Genomic DNA, 18,335 nt, shown 5'->3' with positions numbered 1-18,335 from the left:
AGATCGGAACTCATCTAGTCGTTGGCATTCCTCAGTGAATTTTGAGTTGTCTTCAGGTTTATCATGCAGCCTCCTAGACAGGCCATCCGCGTCAACGTTCTGTGTACCTGCACGGTATCTGATGTCAAAATTATAGGTGGACAACGCAGCTAGCCAACGATAGCTCGTTGCATCGAGTTTTGCCGTTGTTAAGAGGTAAGTTAACGGATTATTATCAGTAATGACAGTGAATGTGTTCCCATACAAATAGTCATGAAACTTATCTGTTATGGCCCACTTTAAGGCTAGAAACTCCAACTTGTGCGCAGGGTACCTAGTTTCACTAGAGCTTAAACCGCGACTTGCATAAGCGATTACCTGTGTGACACCGTTTTGCACTTGGTATAGCGCTGCACCGAGTCCGGTCGTACTAGCATCTGTGTGTACTAGATATGGGAGTTTTGCGTCAGCGTAGCCAAGAACTGGCGAAGTGGTAAGTTTTTCAATAATAGTTTGAAAGGACTTCTCACAGTCTTGGCTCCAACGATTCCCAAAGGGTTCTTTGGGGTTCAAGTACTTTGATCTACATGGTGGTGTTTTAAAGTTTTTCCGTTTGGGTGGATAACCAGCCGTGAGAGATGTTAGTGGCTTGACAATATTTGAGTAATCTTTAACGAAGCGTCGGTAATAACCGGTAAATCCTAAGAAAGATTGGAGTTCCTTCAAAGTCTGAGGCTTCGGCCATGTTTTGAGTGCTTCCACCTTATCTGGATCGGTTTTTATGCCATCTCGAGATACTATATGTCCAAGATAACGCACAGATGTCTGGAAAAAACGACACTTATCTGGTGATAGCTTGAGTCCGTATTCTCTAAGCCGTTCAAGAACGTGAGAAAGTCTGGTTTCGTGTTCTTCCAAGGAGTTGGAAAAGACGATCAAGTCGTCTAGGAAAACTAACACTTCCTTCAGATTAATGTCCTTCATACACTTTTCCATAACCCGTTGGAAAGTGCTTGGAGCATTTGTTATTCCTTGTGGCATACGGTTAAATTCATAAAACCCAAACGGGCAAACAAAAGCAGTTTTAGGTTTATCCTTTTCACACATCTCTATTTGATAGTAACCTGACTTGAGGTCCATCACAGAAAACCACTGTGATCCAGCGAGAGCAGAAAAGGACTCCTCCAAGTTAGGCAGGGCATATGCGTCGCGAATGGTTTGCAGATTAAGCTTTCTATAGTCTATACATAGACGTACCTCACCATTCTTTTTCCGAACTACCACTATTGGTGAGGCAAATGGAGACTCCGACTCTCTTATTATACCGGTTTCCAAGAGGGCTTCCAAATGTTTTCTCACGGCTTCATAATCATGTGGATGGATCGGCCGAGATTTCTGTTTGAATGGGGTCTCGTCTTTTAAGTTGATGTGATGTCTTATCTGTTGTGTATGACCAAAATCAAGATCGTGGTGCGAAAACACATCGGAGTAAGTGTTAAGTTTGTTGGTGATCCTCCCTTTCCATTCTTCGGACAAGGGCGAAGTACCGAAGTCAAAACTGAGAGGAGGGTTTGAAGGTGAAGTCTGTTGCTGCGAACTACACGCCACAAGTACTTTCTGATCACTTTTGTCAGGTTCTGGATATGGCATAACACGATCGGCTTTAACTAACTCAGCGATCACACAGTTAGTGGGTAATGTGATGTCATGGTTAGTTTTGTTTCTTAGTACAACAGGTACTTTGTATGGACCATGTGAAGGTAAGGAAATGAGGCAACAGTCTACAATTATACCCCCTGGTAGAGAACCATTGGTGGGTTGTTCAATGAGTGCATAAGGCTCATGCTTGTTTTGGCTGGGTTGCATAAACCCTTCTAGTAACAGTTTTTTATTTGCAGGGAGAACTTCTTGGGTTCTCCCTCGAAGCTTCACCACACCAACTCGTCCATCTTTGCTTTGTTTTTTTCTGACTGCTAAGGCTTTTAGCACGTGTTGGTACCCATAAGAGAGTGCCTTGGAATCAGGTAAGTTATTGGCAGACAATTGCTCATACAAAGGATCGAGTGTGTTTGTGCCAATGAGTAGTGGTGTATCAGAGTTTGAGCTTATATCCGGAACCACTAACGCAAGGGTAGGTAACTCAAGTCCAGACTGATCGAGCTCTTTTGGAAATGTGACACTTATCTCTATGTATCCTAAATAAGGAACTGCTTGACCGTTTGCGCCCTCGACTTCTAACAGACTACTGATGGGTTTAATTGAGAGGTCAGGTAAGTGTTCTTGGTAAAAAGAATTGGCAATGGTGGTTACCTGGGACCCTGAATCCAGTAAACAATTACATTCAACACTGTTAACTGAGACTGTAGCTGTGCATCGCCCACCCACTAATCTTTTGGGAAGTTTTGGCACTGAATGAGCATGAACTGGCTTGCAAAAAAGTCTCTCTGTCCTTTCCTTAGAGGGACTTGGTTCTACTTTAGCACCTATCTGTCCCACGATAGGAGCTTCTACCGGTTTAAAGGAGGAGACTGAGCAATTGGCTTTGACATCTCCCACTCGCGCTGCTTCTGTCTAAGAGCAAGTCTTTTAGTTGCAACTAGTGCTGGATTTGGCTCGTTGCTACAGCTAGAAGCTATGTGCCCATCTTCTCCGCACTTAAAACAGTATCCAGGCTTTGGTCTGGGCACCACTGCTGTTATCTGCTGAATCTGTTTGGGCTCATCTGGAATTTTAGTCCCCACACGGGGTTTTGACTCTTTTTGAGTTTTCTTTGCCTTTTTATCTGTGTTGTTAACCTTAAGCTGTGCAATTTGGCTCCTGAGCTCAGCGATTTGTTTGCGTAAGTCATCACAGTTATCATCTATTTCCAGTTCACAAGTGTTTTTACTCTGAGAGCATGTTGTTTGCACATTTGAATACACTCTAGTTCGTTGTGCCCCTAAGTGTTGTTTCATGCGTGCTGCTTTAGTAGCCTGTTTGTCTTCTTCAGTGCGCAGTTTGAGGAGAAGTGCTGTAAAATGAGGCGGGTTGTCTTTCTTTTGTTCGAGTTGCAGGTTTGAAATCAGCGAGCTGTCCCAACAGCCTCTGCAAAACTGCTTGAGCAGCTGCTGGTCTGCGTCACTGGAGGAAATTCCATTCCTCTGAATAACTAGGTTTAACAAGGTGTATAACCTCTGAAAGTAATCGGAAGGTTTTTCACCACTGTCCTGGTTTGTGTTTAAGAAGCGAGCAAAGAGCTCGTCGCCGTCTTCGACAGCTGCGTAAGCTGAATCGAGATGTTCAAGGTACGTTTCCGGGTCGGATTTTGGACTAAGAGCTTTAACGATGCTCGCTGCTGGGGCTGACAGACTCTCCACGATTCTTCGTACAATTTGGGACTTGGTGAGTGAAGGATCATTTATGCATAACACTACACTACTACGCCAAGTATCATAGTCAGTTTCAAAAGAAGGGTGTGGAACTCGCCCTGAGAACGGTTTTAGTCTGTATTGTGAAGTAGGCGGAGGGATAACCTCACTGCTTTTAACAATGTGTTCCACAATAACTCGCTGAACCTCAGGTGTGTTTAAAAGATTTGGTGGAATGCAAGGGTTTTGTTTTCCAGTCTCTGTAGGTGGACAATTGTCCTTTGAGTTGTTCATATAGTTAACTTCTGGTGTTAAAGGCAGGGAATATGTAACTTGGTCACTATGGAGCATTGGCTCTGGTTCAGTGACTGGTTCAGATGCATGGGTATCCCTTCCTAAAGATTCCCCAATTTTTGCCAGTTCCTCCATTAGAAGGTCTTTAAATGATTGATTGCTACGCGCAGCTATGTCCCTGAGCTCTGACAGATAGGCATCAGTGGCAGATGTGCTAGTTTCTAGACTGTACGCGCTGGCTAGGTCTTGAATATGGAAGAAAACATCTGGGTTCCTAGTACAAGGTTTGTCATAGGGTAAACATTGTTTCTTTAATTCCTTAACAGTGGCTTCATGTTGAAACTCCACAATAATCTGATCACAGTTTGGTAACTTAATGCGCCTGTTAACTGGTCCGAATCCTTCCATAAACCCAAAGACTTCGTTATCAAGGTCTGTATCAGTTAACCCACTGATTAAAACAGCATTTGAAACTTTGACCTTTTCTGTTTTCACAACTTCCATTTTAAAACACTCAAAAGTACCAATAATGCCAAAATGGCAAACCACTGTGACCTCCAGGCACTCTTATGATGTCAGTCAATGGTTAGCTAAGGTAACAACTCTACAATTCTCCTGGCTGGCTCGCCAAGTTTTATGTAACCGGATTACAGGATACAATAAGATAATTAAAAGAAAAAATAAACAAATGGGCCAATAATTAGGTTCGGGGAGAATTGGAGGTTGTTTAAGAATGACTGGAGTCACGGGTATAGCATGAAACGGTTTATATACTAAATTTTAATAATAATGGGAAATATAACACATAAAGATAACACACAAAAACAGATGAAAACAATCGACAATAGTAAAATGCTCGGTATGAGATTTGATCATATGAGTCACAAGTCAGCCGGCGTCAAGTCAAATCCCCACGCTTGGGGTGAAAGTCAGAGTCCGGTGGTGCGATTTTTTCCTACCGCACCGTTGAGATTGTTCACAGAAGAGAGCAGTCTGCTCTTCAGTTACTTGAGATGTCCTGGTTCGTTCAGTGGTTAAGGCTCGCCATCTCCCTCGTCAGGAAGAAATCCAGTTCTCGTTCCAAGTGAGTGATCATAGGAGTCGGGATCAAACCCAAGGAAAAAAAAAAACCCAGCCTGTAAACAACAGGACTGTTAGCGAGTTGGCATCGACCCTTCTCGTCACATCACAGCATAAAGTCTTACAGACTTAAACAAATGCTTCACTCTATTGGCATAGCCAATCATGTTTGGGTTCACAGTTCAACTAACATAACATCAATTTGATTGTCTATTAAAATAATTCTCAGTAGCTCTGGAAATATAATTACATATGACAACAATTGTTCAGCTCAATAGGCTCAGTTAGATTCTATTACTCTACACTATTCAACAAGAAATACATTCATGACAACAAGGATACATTTAGTTGTGTTTCTATACAGCATTGTGACACCTTGTATATCTGTAACACAATAAATAAATAAATAAATAAATAAATAAATAAATAAATAAAATGTTCTATAACAAAATTCAACAAAATATAAATTCTGGTCCTTTGGTCCACCTTTGTAAAATAATTCCTCCCTAATCAGTTAGCTTTTATTTATTTTTATTTATCTATTTTTTTTATTATTAAATGTTTGGTTAAGGGACGCATTGCTAATTCTATGGCGTTAGCTATAACGCCCCTGAGGACCTTGTACATCTAGGCCGTACCACCATTAACTGGCGGTTTGAGCCGTTAACTCCTGGGAATCCCATATGCCCTACCGCCGTTAACTGGCGGTTTGAGCCGTTAACTCCTATATGCCCTACCACCGTTAACTGGTAGTTTGAGATGTTAACTCCTGGGATCTAACGTCTAGCAGCCCACTGCTGTCACCTCGGTTGCTGTAATTAGCTTTTTGAATTTAATAATTTACTGAATTTAATCTCATTCACTCACCAACGCGCTCCAACGGTTCCCTCCTACAGAGGATTGGTTCACTCTGTCGTCTCCACACAAATCTATAAGAATGGAATTAATTTGATAAGCTATTTAAGGTTCCTTTTTTTTTTTAAGTTGCATCGTTAGCTTTTTCTCTTCTTTTTTCTTTACTCACCGCGTTGGTTCCAAGTTCCTAGCTCTTATTAGAAGGAGTCAAGTCCGCCTCTCCCTCTATCTATGCGGCACCCAAATCAGGGTTCTTCACGGCCTCGACCGTTGTTTTTTTTTTCTCTCTCTCTCTCTCTCTAACCGCTCAGTCTTTGCTTTCTGTATCTGCGTGCTGCACAGCCGTTTGTCTCTCCTCTCGCTCAGCTGCGTCGCACGGTTTTATTTCGCGGAGGCGGGACTTATTTCTCTCAGCCAATGAAATTTCAGATTCCCACCTGGACCAATAGTATACAGCTTTCCTCTTCTGTTTCTGTTAGGGATGTTCAAGATTCTTGTTTTAACCGATGTTTAATATTAAACTCGTTATTTTAGTTATTCACCCTTCCAATAATTCATTATGAAATTATCTATTAGTTAATTAGATATCTATTAATTAGTATTGTTAATTTCCTTAATTTATATTTTATATTTTATCTAAATTGAGGATGGATCATATTAGTAAGCCAATTAGTTAATACCTCATTAAGGTTCTAGCTTCTGGGTTACACACAGTAGCTGCAAAAGAACTGCTGGTCTCCCAAAACTTGGTTTGCAAAAAAGCTGAATTTTTGAAAGTGAAGGGTTTCTGCAGAGCTCTTCAGTCACAGTTTTTAATCACTGAGTACAATAAAACTGTACCAAGCACAAGAGAACAAGAGAACTGGAAAAAAAATAATACATTATGATGACAGTTTTTTTTTTCAATAAAAATCTTGAACTTGAACAAATTTGCAACTCTTAAGTTACAATGAAATGACGCTGAGCGACTCCTGTTTAAATAAATTTGAAAGGTTCGTAACATTAAGCGGCACGGTGAAATAAATAATTTAAAAGGTCTGAGTTTCACTTCATGTAAGCTTAAAGGCTCCGGTGAAAAACCGCACATGGAACTTTAACACAACTGAACAATGAAGCACTGAAATCCTTAAAATGGATTAAAAACGATTGGACATTCAGAAGGCACTAAATAAGGAAAAAGAAAGACTGGGAGTCACTGTGGAGCTACTCGTGTACATTTATAATCATGGAGAGGAACTTTTGTAGAGGCATGGATAGTTTCACAGAGATTTTAGTCAAAAATCTGTTTTTATCCAATCATAAAAGTCTAATGGTAGCAGCTCTAGATCCAACTAATCATCTAAAATCCTTCCTTCTTAGTGAATAACCCTAATAAGACTTTTAATCTGTCACTGTGTTTTCTCATCACAGGAGTGTTTTTTTTCTTGAGAATTTACTTTCTAAGAATATTTCCGGCTCTTCAGACTCATAACCAATTCCACCAGTTTGGAAACACTGACAATTGAAATGGCTCCAGACACAACAGCAGGATTCATTTTATACACGGTGAAATTGGTTCATCGCCAGCTTAAAATCACACTTCTAAAAGTCACTTTACCTTTAAACAGCTAATGTTTGGACAGTTTCACTATTTTCCATCAGGTTTCACAAGTTTCTGTGACAAAAAATAAAATGTTACAAAAACCAAAACATGCATGAAGGTTGAAATCAGCTCAAACTGCTGTTCATGAAGGAAACATGAAAATCTGACAGAATCACAAGAGTGACCTTAGAAAAATTGTTTTCAAAACAATCAGACATCATCAAGCTTTTTTTTTTTTTTTACCTACTTGCTACCATCAGTCAGTCTATTTGAGCCTCTGAATTAAAGTGTGTGTGAGTCCGAGGCTGAGCAGCTGCAGGGTGGACAGCTGGGTTAAGTTAGGGAATGTTTTCAGCAGTTTCTCCCAGGTCATTTCCAGCAGACTGGGCACCACCAGCCACACTTTATACAGAGACGCAGTCCGCTGGTTGCCAGACATGTTGACAACCCCGCCGTGGACGTACATACAACCTGCCTGAAGGAGAAGACCAGGAAACAACATTGAATATGGGACTTCCCTTAAAGGTGCATTATGTAGAAATAAAGTAAAAATGACATTCTGTGGTAAAACGTTACTAGAACCACTTTAAACAACTCTGGAGCTTTCTACTGGCCAATCGTCAAATTACAGTTGTTGTGCTGCAGTATTAGCTCGCAGGAGACATGGCGACCCCACACTCACTAATGGTAAAAAGTAGTTACATCCCTCACTGTGTTTTAAAAGAAGAAAAACTGACAATCCCCGCAGCCAGCTGGACGTGTAATATGTTTCACTATAACCTTCCTTCCAAAATGACTGAAACATTATACTCTTTTGGGATTTGCTCACTGTAAAATTCTCACTATATTCTTACAAACTGCACCTTTAATAAGTGATTTTTCTGTACAGAACAGAATTCTGCTTTTCAAATGTGAAAAAAAAGTATTTTTATTTAATTTCTTGTGTCAGTTTTCAATATTAGTATCATTTTATTAATATTATTTAGCACCAAGAATGATTTGGTCATGTTTTACCCAATATTTTTAATCTAAATACAGTGTTTTATCTTTATAGAATGCTTTTAACATAAATCAAAACTTCCAAACCCCGCTCCTGGCTTTTAAACATGACTGCTTCAATATTTTATAGGCGTTTACCACTGTTGGGCAAGTTACTTCAAAACTGTAATGCATTATTTATTACTTGATACCCTCATTTTAAAGTAATTCATTAAATTACAATATTACTGATTTTAAAATGTAAGGTATTACACTACTTTTGCATTACTTTAAGTTACTTTCACCAAAACAACTTCAATATGAATCTGGTAATCTGACGCTCAGTGAGCTCATGACATAGATGTGGAAAGTGATGTGGTGTCTGAGCTAGGGTTGCTGTTAAAAACAGCCAGATATAATAACAGTGCTTTAAAATGATTGTTTATTAAATAAAAGCAACAACAATCTGTACTCTCAGCACGCTGCCATCTTATATTAACTGAGCAGGTAGTGAGGTGGTGGGGGCTCCAAGCCCATATTTGCTTTGGTCCCCAAATGCCTTGATACGGCCCTGGATGTGGGACGGACTTCTGGGGTGATCTGATTCTATCACATGTATAAATATTAAATGCTTATATATTATTGCTTCTCACTGGTAAAAATGTCTATTGGGGATAAATCTACCTACTTTTTTTTCTTTTCAAGCACTTTGTTTTGTTTTCTTGATTTTATTTGAATAATTTCTTGCCGTTTCTCTCTCTAACCTTCCTGCATGCTGCATGTTTTCTCCGTCTTCCAGAAAAACTGTTTCCTAGATTTCCTACTTTCTAACTAATCAGCCAAAGGGATCTACCGAACGCAAAAAAACAAACAAAAAAAAAACCTTGACATGCGCTGCGCTCCAGCAGCAATGAGTTGAAATTACCGGCGCACAGATTATGAACTCAGCTGAAAAGTACATGAAGTACCAGAGAACATGGGCTGATAACATGGGAGAAAAGTTGTCTTCTCAGCCTTCAGAGAGTACAGACGCTTTTTTTCTCAGCTCCCTTATCGGCTTCCCCAAGGCTCTTGTCCTGTCTGCCTACAGAGCACTTCTCTGCATTTCTCCTGAAACCACTACTCTTTTTTGGAAATATGGACTTAATTAACTGGTCATTCAACGCGACTGACAAAATTTTTTCTACAATGAGAATGGAGAAGGGGGCTCCCACCTGTCCCGAGGGGACAATCGCATCGGGATATGCACTCGATTCTTGGGAGGTCTGGCGAATCGTGTGCCTCTCTCAGCTGTCCATCGAGGACGTGGAAGATTTGTGGATGTTCGGCCTGATGATCACTGGATTTCTTCTGATTGGAGTGGGAGGATATCTGGTTTTCTGGAAATTTGGGAAGACGGGAGCGATTGGAGTGCGACCCGTGCCCACAGAATGTGCCGCTCGGGCGGTGACCTCACAGACTGGGACGTTACTTGAGGTGAACCGTAAGCTGGACAATGTCCTCGCGGCATTGCCTGTGATAGTACGCAAGATGGATTTGATCTCGGAGAGGGTCGCCGGACGATGCAGGGATGTTTAGAATGTAAAATTGGCTTCACTGGTGGACATGAATGACCACTTAGAGACTCCAAGGCGGAGAGGAAAATTATCTCTGCCTGCCCTAAACAAAGTCATGTTTATCCTTATCTGACGCCATAGCAGCCTCTCAAGGCTGCCTCAACACACCCCCACGAAAGGAGGAATGCCGACAGATGCTGTGTCCCGACCTTCACCCTCTTCCTTCAGACTGACATGTCTGCGGGAACTTCAATGTGCTCTCTGGTCCTTATCTCTCCCTCCCACCTATTGGTCTGCAGCTGGTCGATGCGCCGCAGTGGCAGCTCCCATTGGAGGCTTCAGGATCCCGCCCAACCCTGCCTCCCCATCGGACTCTGATGTTGTATCTGTGCTGTTTTGTGCTTCCATGTTGAAAGGAGTTCTTTTGTATAATAGAGTTACTCCCCGCTGGGGCTAACTCTGCTATGCCTTTTTTTACCTACCCCCACTTATCCTCATGTAACACCCTTTTCATCTATCTATTAAGGTAGCGCGACTCATGTTGCGAATGACCGCAGTCACCAATTCTTGTTATGTGTCTTACCCACGTATGTCTGATCTTTGAATTGTGTGTGCTGAAACTGAATTTCATTTCTCTGTATGTCCTGCACATGTGGTAGAAAATGACAATAAATGACTTTGACTTTGATATAAACGATCGCAAACGAATAACTTTGTTTTGGTGGAGTGATTTTGTGAATATAACAGCGGCCGCGCGCAGGACGCAGCTGGAGTATTTGAACCATTACCGCTGCATCCTCTCTGCTCGTAGAATGCCCGCAAAGCTGAGTCCATAAATGACGTAACATATGTAGATACTGGATCTTTTTTCAGGCTTCCCGCAATTTGAATTTTTAGGAAACCCACATCTTGATTCTGGGTTTAAAAATGCATTGTAATTACCGCGTTACTGACAATTGTACCGAGTAAATATTACCATTTTCTGTCCCTGTAATGCCTTACATTACCACATTACAGCAAAAAGCAATGCATTATAGTAATTCATTACTTTTGTACCGCGTTACTCCCAACACTGGCGTTTACTGACCGGAGTGACCGCTGCACAGTGAAAGTAGGCTGGTTCTGGCATGACGGCAGGAAGCTTCGTCCACTGGAAAGTCTGAAGGTTTATCTTCCACAGGTCGGACAGTATCAGTCCTCCGTTATAGCCTCCACATATAAAAACCTCTGTGCAAAAAACAAGACATTAGGAGTAAAATCCAACATTACCGTGTCCAGTTGATGCGTGAGAACACCACCTACCATCTTTGAACTGAACACAGCTGTGACACCTACGGGCCGCAGGGTATCCTGGGACAAGACACGTTTATTTCATTGCGTGATTTGGTCCTAGAAATAACTAAATAGTATCTAAAGAGGATTAACATACCTATTTTCTCAAAAGGTTTAGTAACAATTTCTTCCCAGTAATTGGTCTCCAAGTTATATGCATGAATCTGAGTGATAAAAACATTTTAATAAAAAGCAGCAGCTTTTGATAAGCAACATATAAGTTCCTTATACTTACTTTATCCAGTGGATACGATGTCCAAGAAGTTCCTCCTCCTAAAATGTATATTTTCTGTCCGTCATGAGCCAGCTCATGTCTGTACCTGTACAATAATGTTCAATATCGTCAGTCACCCGCTGAACACACATTTGAATAGAAATTATGGAATCTAGCATCCTCTCCAAAGCCTGACCTCTCCTCAGGGAGATCTGATGGTTTGTTGTTGGGTTTAAGGTGGGTCCACTCTCGGGTGGTCAGATCCAGCCGGTGCAGGTCGGTGCTGTACAGGTAGCCAGTTGTCCCTCCAAACACATACAGGTAGCCGTTTATGATAGCCATCGCCTGGAAGAAGAGGTCACAGATAAGTCGACAGTATAGTGGTACACACCTCAGATCCTCAGAAACACACATTACCTGTCCGTAGATCTTATTGGGTTTCTTCCCTCTGCAGCTGAGCAGGTTCCATCGTCTGTACTGCACATTGCAGACGTGGGCGTCATTACTGTTGTTTTCACCGAAAGGAATCCCGGTTCCACCAAAAACAATCAGGTTGTTCCCGTGTAAGACAGCTAGGAGACATAACCTTTGTTAAACTTTGCAATGGTGGCATATCCTGGTCCTCAAAGGCAACCATCTAGAATATTTTAGCTACTACTCATTTTGTTTTATTTCAAACATGCAGCATTGTACAACGTGAACGAAAAGGACCACACAAAAAAGCAAAAGCATAATAACTAAATAAAGGTATTCTACTAATCTGCATCTTTCTTACAACCTACTTTAAGCCACATGCTCAAAAAGGTGTAGGAAGTACATACTTAAAAACTCCCACCCCTTTTCCACAGATCATAACTTATCCAGCTAGTTACATAATATTACATCTCACTCAAAACACAATCACATTATTATGTCTGCATTTCATGTTTAAAGAGCAAGTCACCCCCTAATCAACTTTTTTGCTGAAACTACAAAGGAGTGTCTAATCGTGCTGTAGACACATGTAGTCAATAATTTGGCACTTTAATGCATCTTAGTTAAAATTTAAATATTCTATCTAAAACTGTCAGTGTTGCACCCTCTTCAGGTAAAAACTCTGCACTGCGTTTTAATTTAAAGAGGGACTGCACACCATCAGAAAACGTAACTCCAACCCTAGTCAAGATTTGAAAAATGCCATGAAGGTGGGCGTTACCAGGAGGCACAGAGTGGCATGGCCAAGTATGGGGAATTTCCATCCTGGGAGGAAAACACACGTTTAAAATGCAGTAGCCACTGTTCTGCCACAGGGGCAGCACTAAGACGTTTTTAAGACCTAGATTCTAGATTTAATCAAGTTTACACAAACATGTCAAAAAAATGCACAGAAACAGAAAGATTGCATTTGTAAAGACCCAATTATACAGTTAACTAGCAAAAAAAGGTGATTTTGGGGTTTAGTTACTCTTTAAATCTGTCATTTCTAATGGCTAAGAATTATCCTATGACGTCAGCTGGTTCCATCAGATTTCACGTCATTGTGAGCCTGTGTTTGTGTGTATTCATTAGCAGCTCCGCCCTCTCGGTCTGTCAGGCAACAGCATTTGTTGCATTTTTTAAGCAGGAAGTGGGAGTGGAGTAAGATTCTGGTAGATTCAACTTTTTTTGCTGATAAACTATATAAATGCGTGTCTAATCGTGCTGCAGACATGTGTAGTCAATAGTTGTGCACTTTAGTGCATTTTAGTTAAAATTTTAAGTTTCTGCCTAAAACAGTTGTTCCGTTGTCAGGTAAAAAATCTGCACTACATTTGAATTTAAATCTGCCATCGCTATTGGCTAAGAGGTACCCTATGACGTTAGCTGGTACCATATGATGTCACAACGTCGTTGTGAGCCTGTGTGTGTGTGTTTGTTAGCGGCTCTGTCCTCTTGGTCTGCTAGGCAACAGCATTTGTTGCATTTTTCAAACAGGAAGTGGGAGTGGAGTAATACTCTGGTAGGGGGTGACTTGTCCTTTAAACATTCGGCTTAAAATTGTCAAGCCAGGGGCACAATGGAGGCAGACGCGCCGTGCCGTCATTTTAACTAGAAGCCATTAAAGTTAATGAGAGTGGGCACACGGGGAGCGGCGCGCCTAGGTGCTGAAGATTGGCACCAGTTGTATCTCAAGCGCCGCTGTTCATGTCATCGTGGAGTACTTTACAACAGACAATACGATGCAGAACGGCTTTATGACACAAACTAAACCGCCAGCACAAACCCAGCCGCAGTTTTGATAACTTTAGAGTAAACATTGATCTTAAAATATTCAAATAAATAGCGTATTTATCCATTATTTATTTACTCAAGTCTCGCAAGACATGACAGCAAGTCTGATCATGTATAAACAATAGTCACTTCCCCCTTTTGGTTCTCATGTCCTGCGTGATGTAGGGATGGGTACCTTTGACATTTGAATCGATTCGGTACTAATTCCCGGTACCTAGGAATCGATACGGGTACTTAACTGTACCAATTTGATACTTTTGAGTGTTTATTACTTTAATTATTTTATAATTATATATTTTTTTCTCAATATATAACAATATTTGATAAATATCACGATAAATAACATTCAACTGTTTGTATTTTAACATTGTCCTTGTAGTTTTATAAGCTGATAATTAAACTGACATCTTTACTGTGAACTAAATTTACTGTGTATCTTCATTCCTTTTGCCTCTTTTTCATTAGATTTTTCCTACTGGGAAGTTAGAATTTCCGAGGAGAAAGCGAACGCACCATTAGCTGATAACAATGGTGGCAATGGAAGCTAACATATCAAGCTATCGTTATGTTAAACAGTTTATTTAACTGCTGGAGCAGATTAAAACGATGATGCCTCACACTTAGATCGTTGTCGCTGGTTTCATCTTCACCCAATCACCCGTCGCATTTAGTAAAGTGAAGCCAAACTTTAGAGCGCGTTCATGTTCTTCTTGTCGGAAATTCGGAGTTCCGAGGAGAAAGCGAACGCACCATTAGTGAAACGGAAGCTAACATATCAAGCTAACGTTATCTTAAACATTTTATTTACCTACCGGAGCAGATTAAGATGAGGATGTCTCAGTTTGTTGTCGCTGGTTTCATCATCACCCAGTTACCCATCACATTTAGTGAAGTGGACCCAAGCTTTAGCGTGCGTTCCTTCTACCATGCTGCTCTGTTTACAACTGGCTCGCAGCGAGTGACGACATAACGCTCTTGCGCATGCACAGCGGTCTTGGCAAGTTTTCGTTATGAAGGACGGGTACCGAAACGAGGCACCGTTTCAAATGACGTGAATGGGTGCTCAGTCAGTACTGTGGAATTCGGTCGGTACCTTAAAAAGTACCGAATTCTGTACCCATCCCTAGTGATGCGACTATCGTGCAACCTTCCAAGAAGCGCTCAGTGGAGCGGCGCGTCCTATGTGACCACTAATGTCAGGCACAATGCTGCGCAGCGCGTCTGCTTCTGGTGTGCCCCAGGCTTCAGAGTTGCACCTCCTTCAAGGAAAAATCTCTGCCCTACATTTAAATTTAAATCTGCCATCAATATCGGCCATCTATGACGTTAGCTGGTACCATATGATGTCACAATGCCGCTGTGAGCCTGTGTGTGTTTGTTAGCCGCCCTCTCGGTCTCCCAGGCAACGTCTCCTTGTGGTGCATTTTTCAAACAATGGGAGTGGAGTTAGACTCTGGAAGAGGATGACTTGCTCTTTAATCACAGAGCTAGTCAATTAACCATCGATTTAAATCAGGTGTGATGGAGCAAAGAAACATCTAAAACATGCAGGATAGAAGCCCTTGAGGATTGAAATTAGACATTACTTCTCAAGAGTCTTGCATTTAGCTAACAGATTGTTGACGTTTTACTGCAATATTGTTAAAATTAAGAAATTATTAAAACTTATTGTACTAGAACAAATGTTCTCTGTGCTGTGGATAACAAACATATGCATTGTAAAATATTGAGAGAATAAGAAGGCAATAAAGGAGGAAGAATTGACCATTACATTGCAAAAAAAAAAAGCACAAAAAGGTCAGCTGCCAATACTTTTTTTTTTTTTTTTACAAAAGAGGATCTATTAGTTCTTACCAGACATGGACGCCAACTCTGTTGGCATGTAGCCTTCTGTGCGAACCTGCTGCCACGTGGATGTGGCAAAGTGAAACCGCCAAAGCTCCCTGAAAAGAGGGTAGTCTTCATTTTCTGACCCGCCTGCCTCCTCAAAGTCAGGGTTGTATCCTCCAAACACATACAAGTTAGTGTTGTCTGCAACACAGCGGTGTCCACTGCGGGCAGGCGGTATACAGTGTCCTGTGGACAGAAGTGAAACAGAACCATCTCACTTCACAACATGCAGAAATGCTCATTGAATTCCTGGTTAATTGTTGCTCACTGGTCTCCTTTGCATAAGTTTCACTACCTTCTCTGAGAAACCTGTTAGGGATCCGCAGGTTGGGGCAGCTGGGCGAGAAGATTCGTCGAGCCTGAAGCCACCGAGCTCGTTTCTTGTTGCCTGAAAATGAAACAGTCAGAAAATCAGTCGAGGTTGAGGATAAAAGCTACAAACCAATACAATCTCAGCTTAATAAGGCACTGTATAAAATATAAAATCAATAATTAATCAGCAGAAACTAATATGGAACTAGACTTTACCATCTTACACATTTGTTTCAGATGTTGTATAATAATATTCACCACTTTAATCAGAGTAAATCTGTTGTAAAAGGTTTAAACACTTATATTATTCCTTATTGATAAAATTTTAAATATTTTCATGTTTGCAGCATCGACATGATCGTTCTCCCCTGTGTATTATTTCACAACACTGCTACATTTTGATATCTATCTGCAGTAATTTAAATACCGAAAACACTGATAACACAAGCATTATCACTTCCGTAGCACCCTAAGCTAACATTAGCATTTATGCGGCGGCGACCAACGTTATCTGTTCATCAAGCTACAAAAACAAAACAATGCGGGCTCACTTAGATATAAAAGCGATGCTATAAAAATACAAGTCTCCCATTTAGCTTTGCTGTCTGCGTGACGATAAAAATACTTGTTGCGTTAGAAGCTGGTTTTGTTTACAAACCTGAGTCGCGGACGGAGGGCCTCCACGACAGTTTCTCAAACGTATTAACGTGGCTGAAGGTTCCATCAGGTTCTGGCGTCAACATTTTTACACACAGACAAGCTTCACGCTGAGAGCTGGACGAGAGCCCGTTTTAGTCTGATCAGAGCATTGAATAACAACGCCAGTTCACCAACAATAGAAATGTTTCGACCATCGGTTTCGACCCTTGGAGTCTTAAACTTCACATGACGTAAAGTCCAGGTGGTCTAAACGAACCAATCAGAGGGAAGAAACGCTGACGTTGCTTTCATGTACAAGTGAGCACGTGGGAAACACCTCGTTCTTCATCATTACTTGTCTCTAAAACACATTTTGATTCCAATACACCGTAAAACAATTCACAGATAAAGTCACACCCTTAGGAAAAAAAAGCCAGTTCTTGTTCATTCATTTTCCATGCACACATATTAAAATTTTCTATATGATAGTTTGCATCAAGATGCACATTTATTACTTCACCATGCAGCATTTGGCTTCTACAACTATCTGATGCTATAACAACTACTACTGCTATCACTAAGTCTACTACTACTATTACTACTAAAAATAATAATAGAAGTTATCCCAAAGTACTTACACATAAACATGAAGTATTTAGTTATTTTCTTTCTAAATATGGAAAAACTTTTGTGTAAAACTTAAAGCAATGCATTCGAGCCAGTCAGGTGACTTCTTTTCACAACAAATTTGAAACATCACCTTTTCCTTAGGTCATCTAGACCTGCTTTTCTGACATGTTGTAATTTGTATTTGAGTTGAAGCTCATTTGGAGGAGTTGGAGGAAGAAAGCATTACAAATGAGACAATCCCATGAAAGGTTGTGTTTGGTTAACACAGTTGGGTTATTTGAAAATTGTGCAAATTGCATTTGGGAGAAGGTTGAATAAAGCCTTTCATTTTGTTGCCACATAACTTTTCATGCTCAGATCAGTCAATAAAATGCTCCAATTACAATGGGACACCTTCACCAGCTCAATAAATATATCTTTGCTCTGAGGATCCTGGTTAAACTCCTCAGATCGGCCACCATAAAACAACAACAACAAAGCTAGTCTCTAAATGCAGTGCACTTACGTGGATTTTGTTGGACACAAATGTTGCGTTCCAAATGTAAAGTTGACCATGACTTTCAGGCATTTTAAACAAAAAACACATGTGTAGAAATGAACTCCCAGTGTGTCAAAAACCACTGTACAGCAGCATAAAATGAGAACGTAGTTTTAACTGAAGGTCAACCCAAAACATTTTAATTACACACTGCCAGATTTCAGCTTTGTTCAGTTTGCTTTAAGATTTTAGTCTCTGGTGTTTTTGTTCCACCAAGATAGAACATAAACCACCAAGAAAATATACAGTGTTTAGTGTCTTTAAAAGTGTAGGATTCAGACTCACTGTAATAGCATTTAAAAAAAAACACTGAGAAAACAGAAGATGTGCAGCTTGTGTGCAAAAGATAATGAAGCCCTATTTGTCAAATGGCAATTTAGAAATAAAAAGCAAGAAACGTATTGAGTTTTTCTTTGTTAATTCACACAACCTAATTATTGTCATTTTTTTAAAGAAACTAAATGATGATAGTGAATCTAATCATGGTGTTTCTGCAGAACTTGGCCAGAAAAGATGTTTATAAACACCTGTAAGATCTTCTATACAATTTTGCAGTCTGCACTTCTCAGATTGCAAGATCTTGCATCTTATTGCAGTTTTATTTACTATTGTCATTTACACACACACACACACACACACACACACACGCACGCACGCACGCACGCACACACACACATTGTAAATGGAACATATCTGCATTCTTCAAGATGAAAACCAGAGTAAGGGATATGCCCCATCTTTTTCTATAACTATTCATGTTTATGAGTCATGTCCGTCACGTGACATAACTTGTTTAATCTGGCTTTTTTTCCGGGGCCCTAATGAAGGGAGTGGATGTAGATAAAATAGAGGAGCCACA

General features: G+C 40.6%; 1 protein-coding gene across 1 annotated transcript; it reads right to left on the bottom strand.

Moving 5' to 3' along the window:
* Positions 1-7,074: 7,074 nt before the first annotated feature.
* On the bottom strand, positions 7,075-16,633 carry LOC107388937 (kelch domain-containing protein 10). Its single transcript, XM_015964751.3, has 10 exons — positions 16,328-16,633; positions 15,653-15,745; positions 15,322-15,543; positions 11,635-11,789; positions 11,414-11,562; positions 11,239-11,323; positions 11,101-11,167; positions 10,974-11,021; positions 10,759-10,898; positions 7,075-7,612 (listed from the first exon to the last, which is right to left on the bottom strand). Exons 1-10 carry the CDS (start codon positions 16,410-16,412, stop codon positions 7,403-7,405), a joined length of 1,254 nt encoding a protein of 417 aa, XP_015820237.3. The 5' UTR covers positions 16,413-16,633; the 3' UTR covers positions 7,075-7,402.
* Between the last annotated feature and the right edge of the window lie 1,702 nt (positions 16,634-18,335).

Source organism: Nothobranchius furzeri, chromosome 4, assembly GCF_043380555.1.
Source record: "Nothobranchius furzeri strain GRZ-AD chromosome 4, NfurGRZ-RIMD1, whole genome shotgun sequence".
NCBI classification, from domain to species: domain Eukaryota; kingdom Metazoa; phylum Chordata; class Actinopteri; order Cyprinodontiformes; family Nothobranchiidae; genus Nothobranchius; species Nothobranchius furzeri.
Note: the sequence above shows the minus strand (reverse complement) of the source record. Positions and strands in the feature narration are given on the sequence as shown.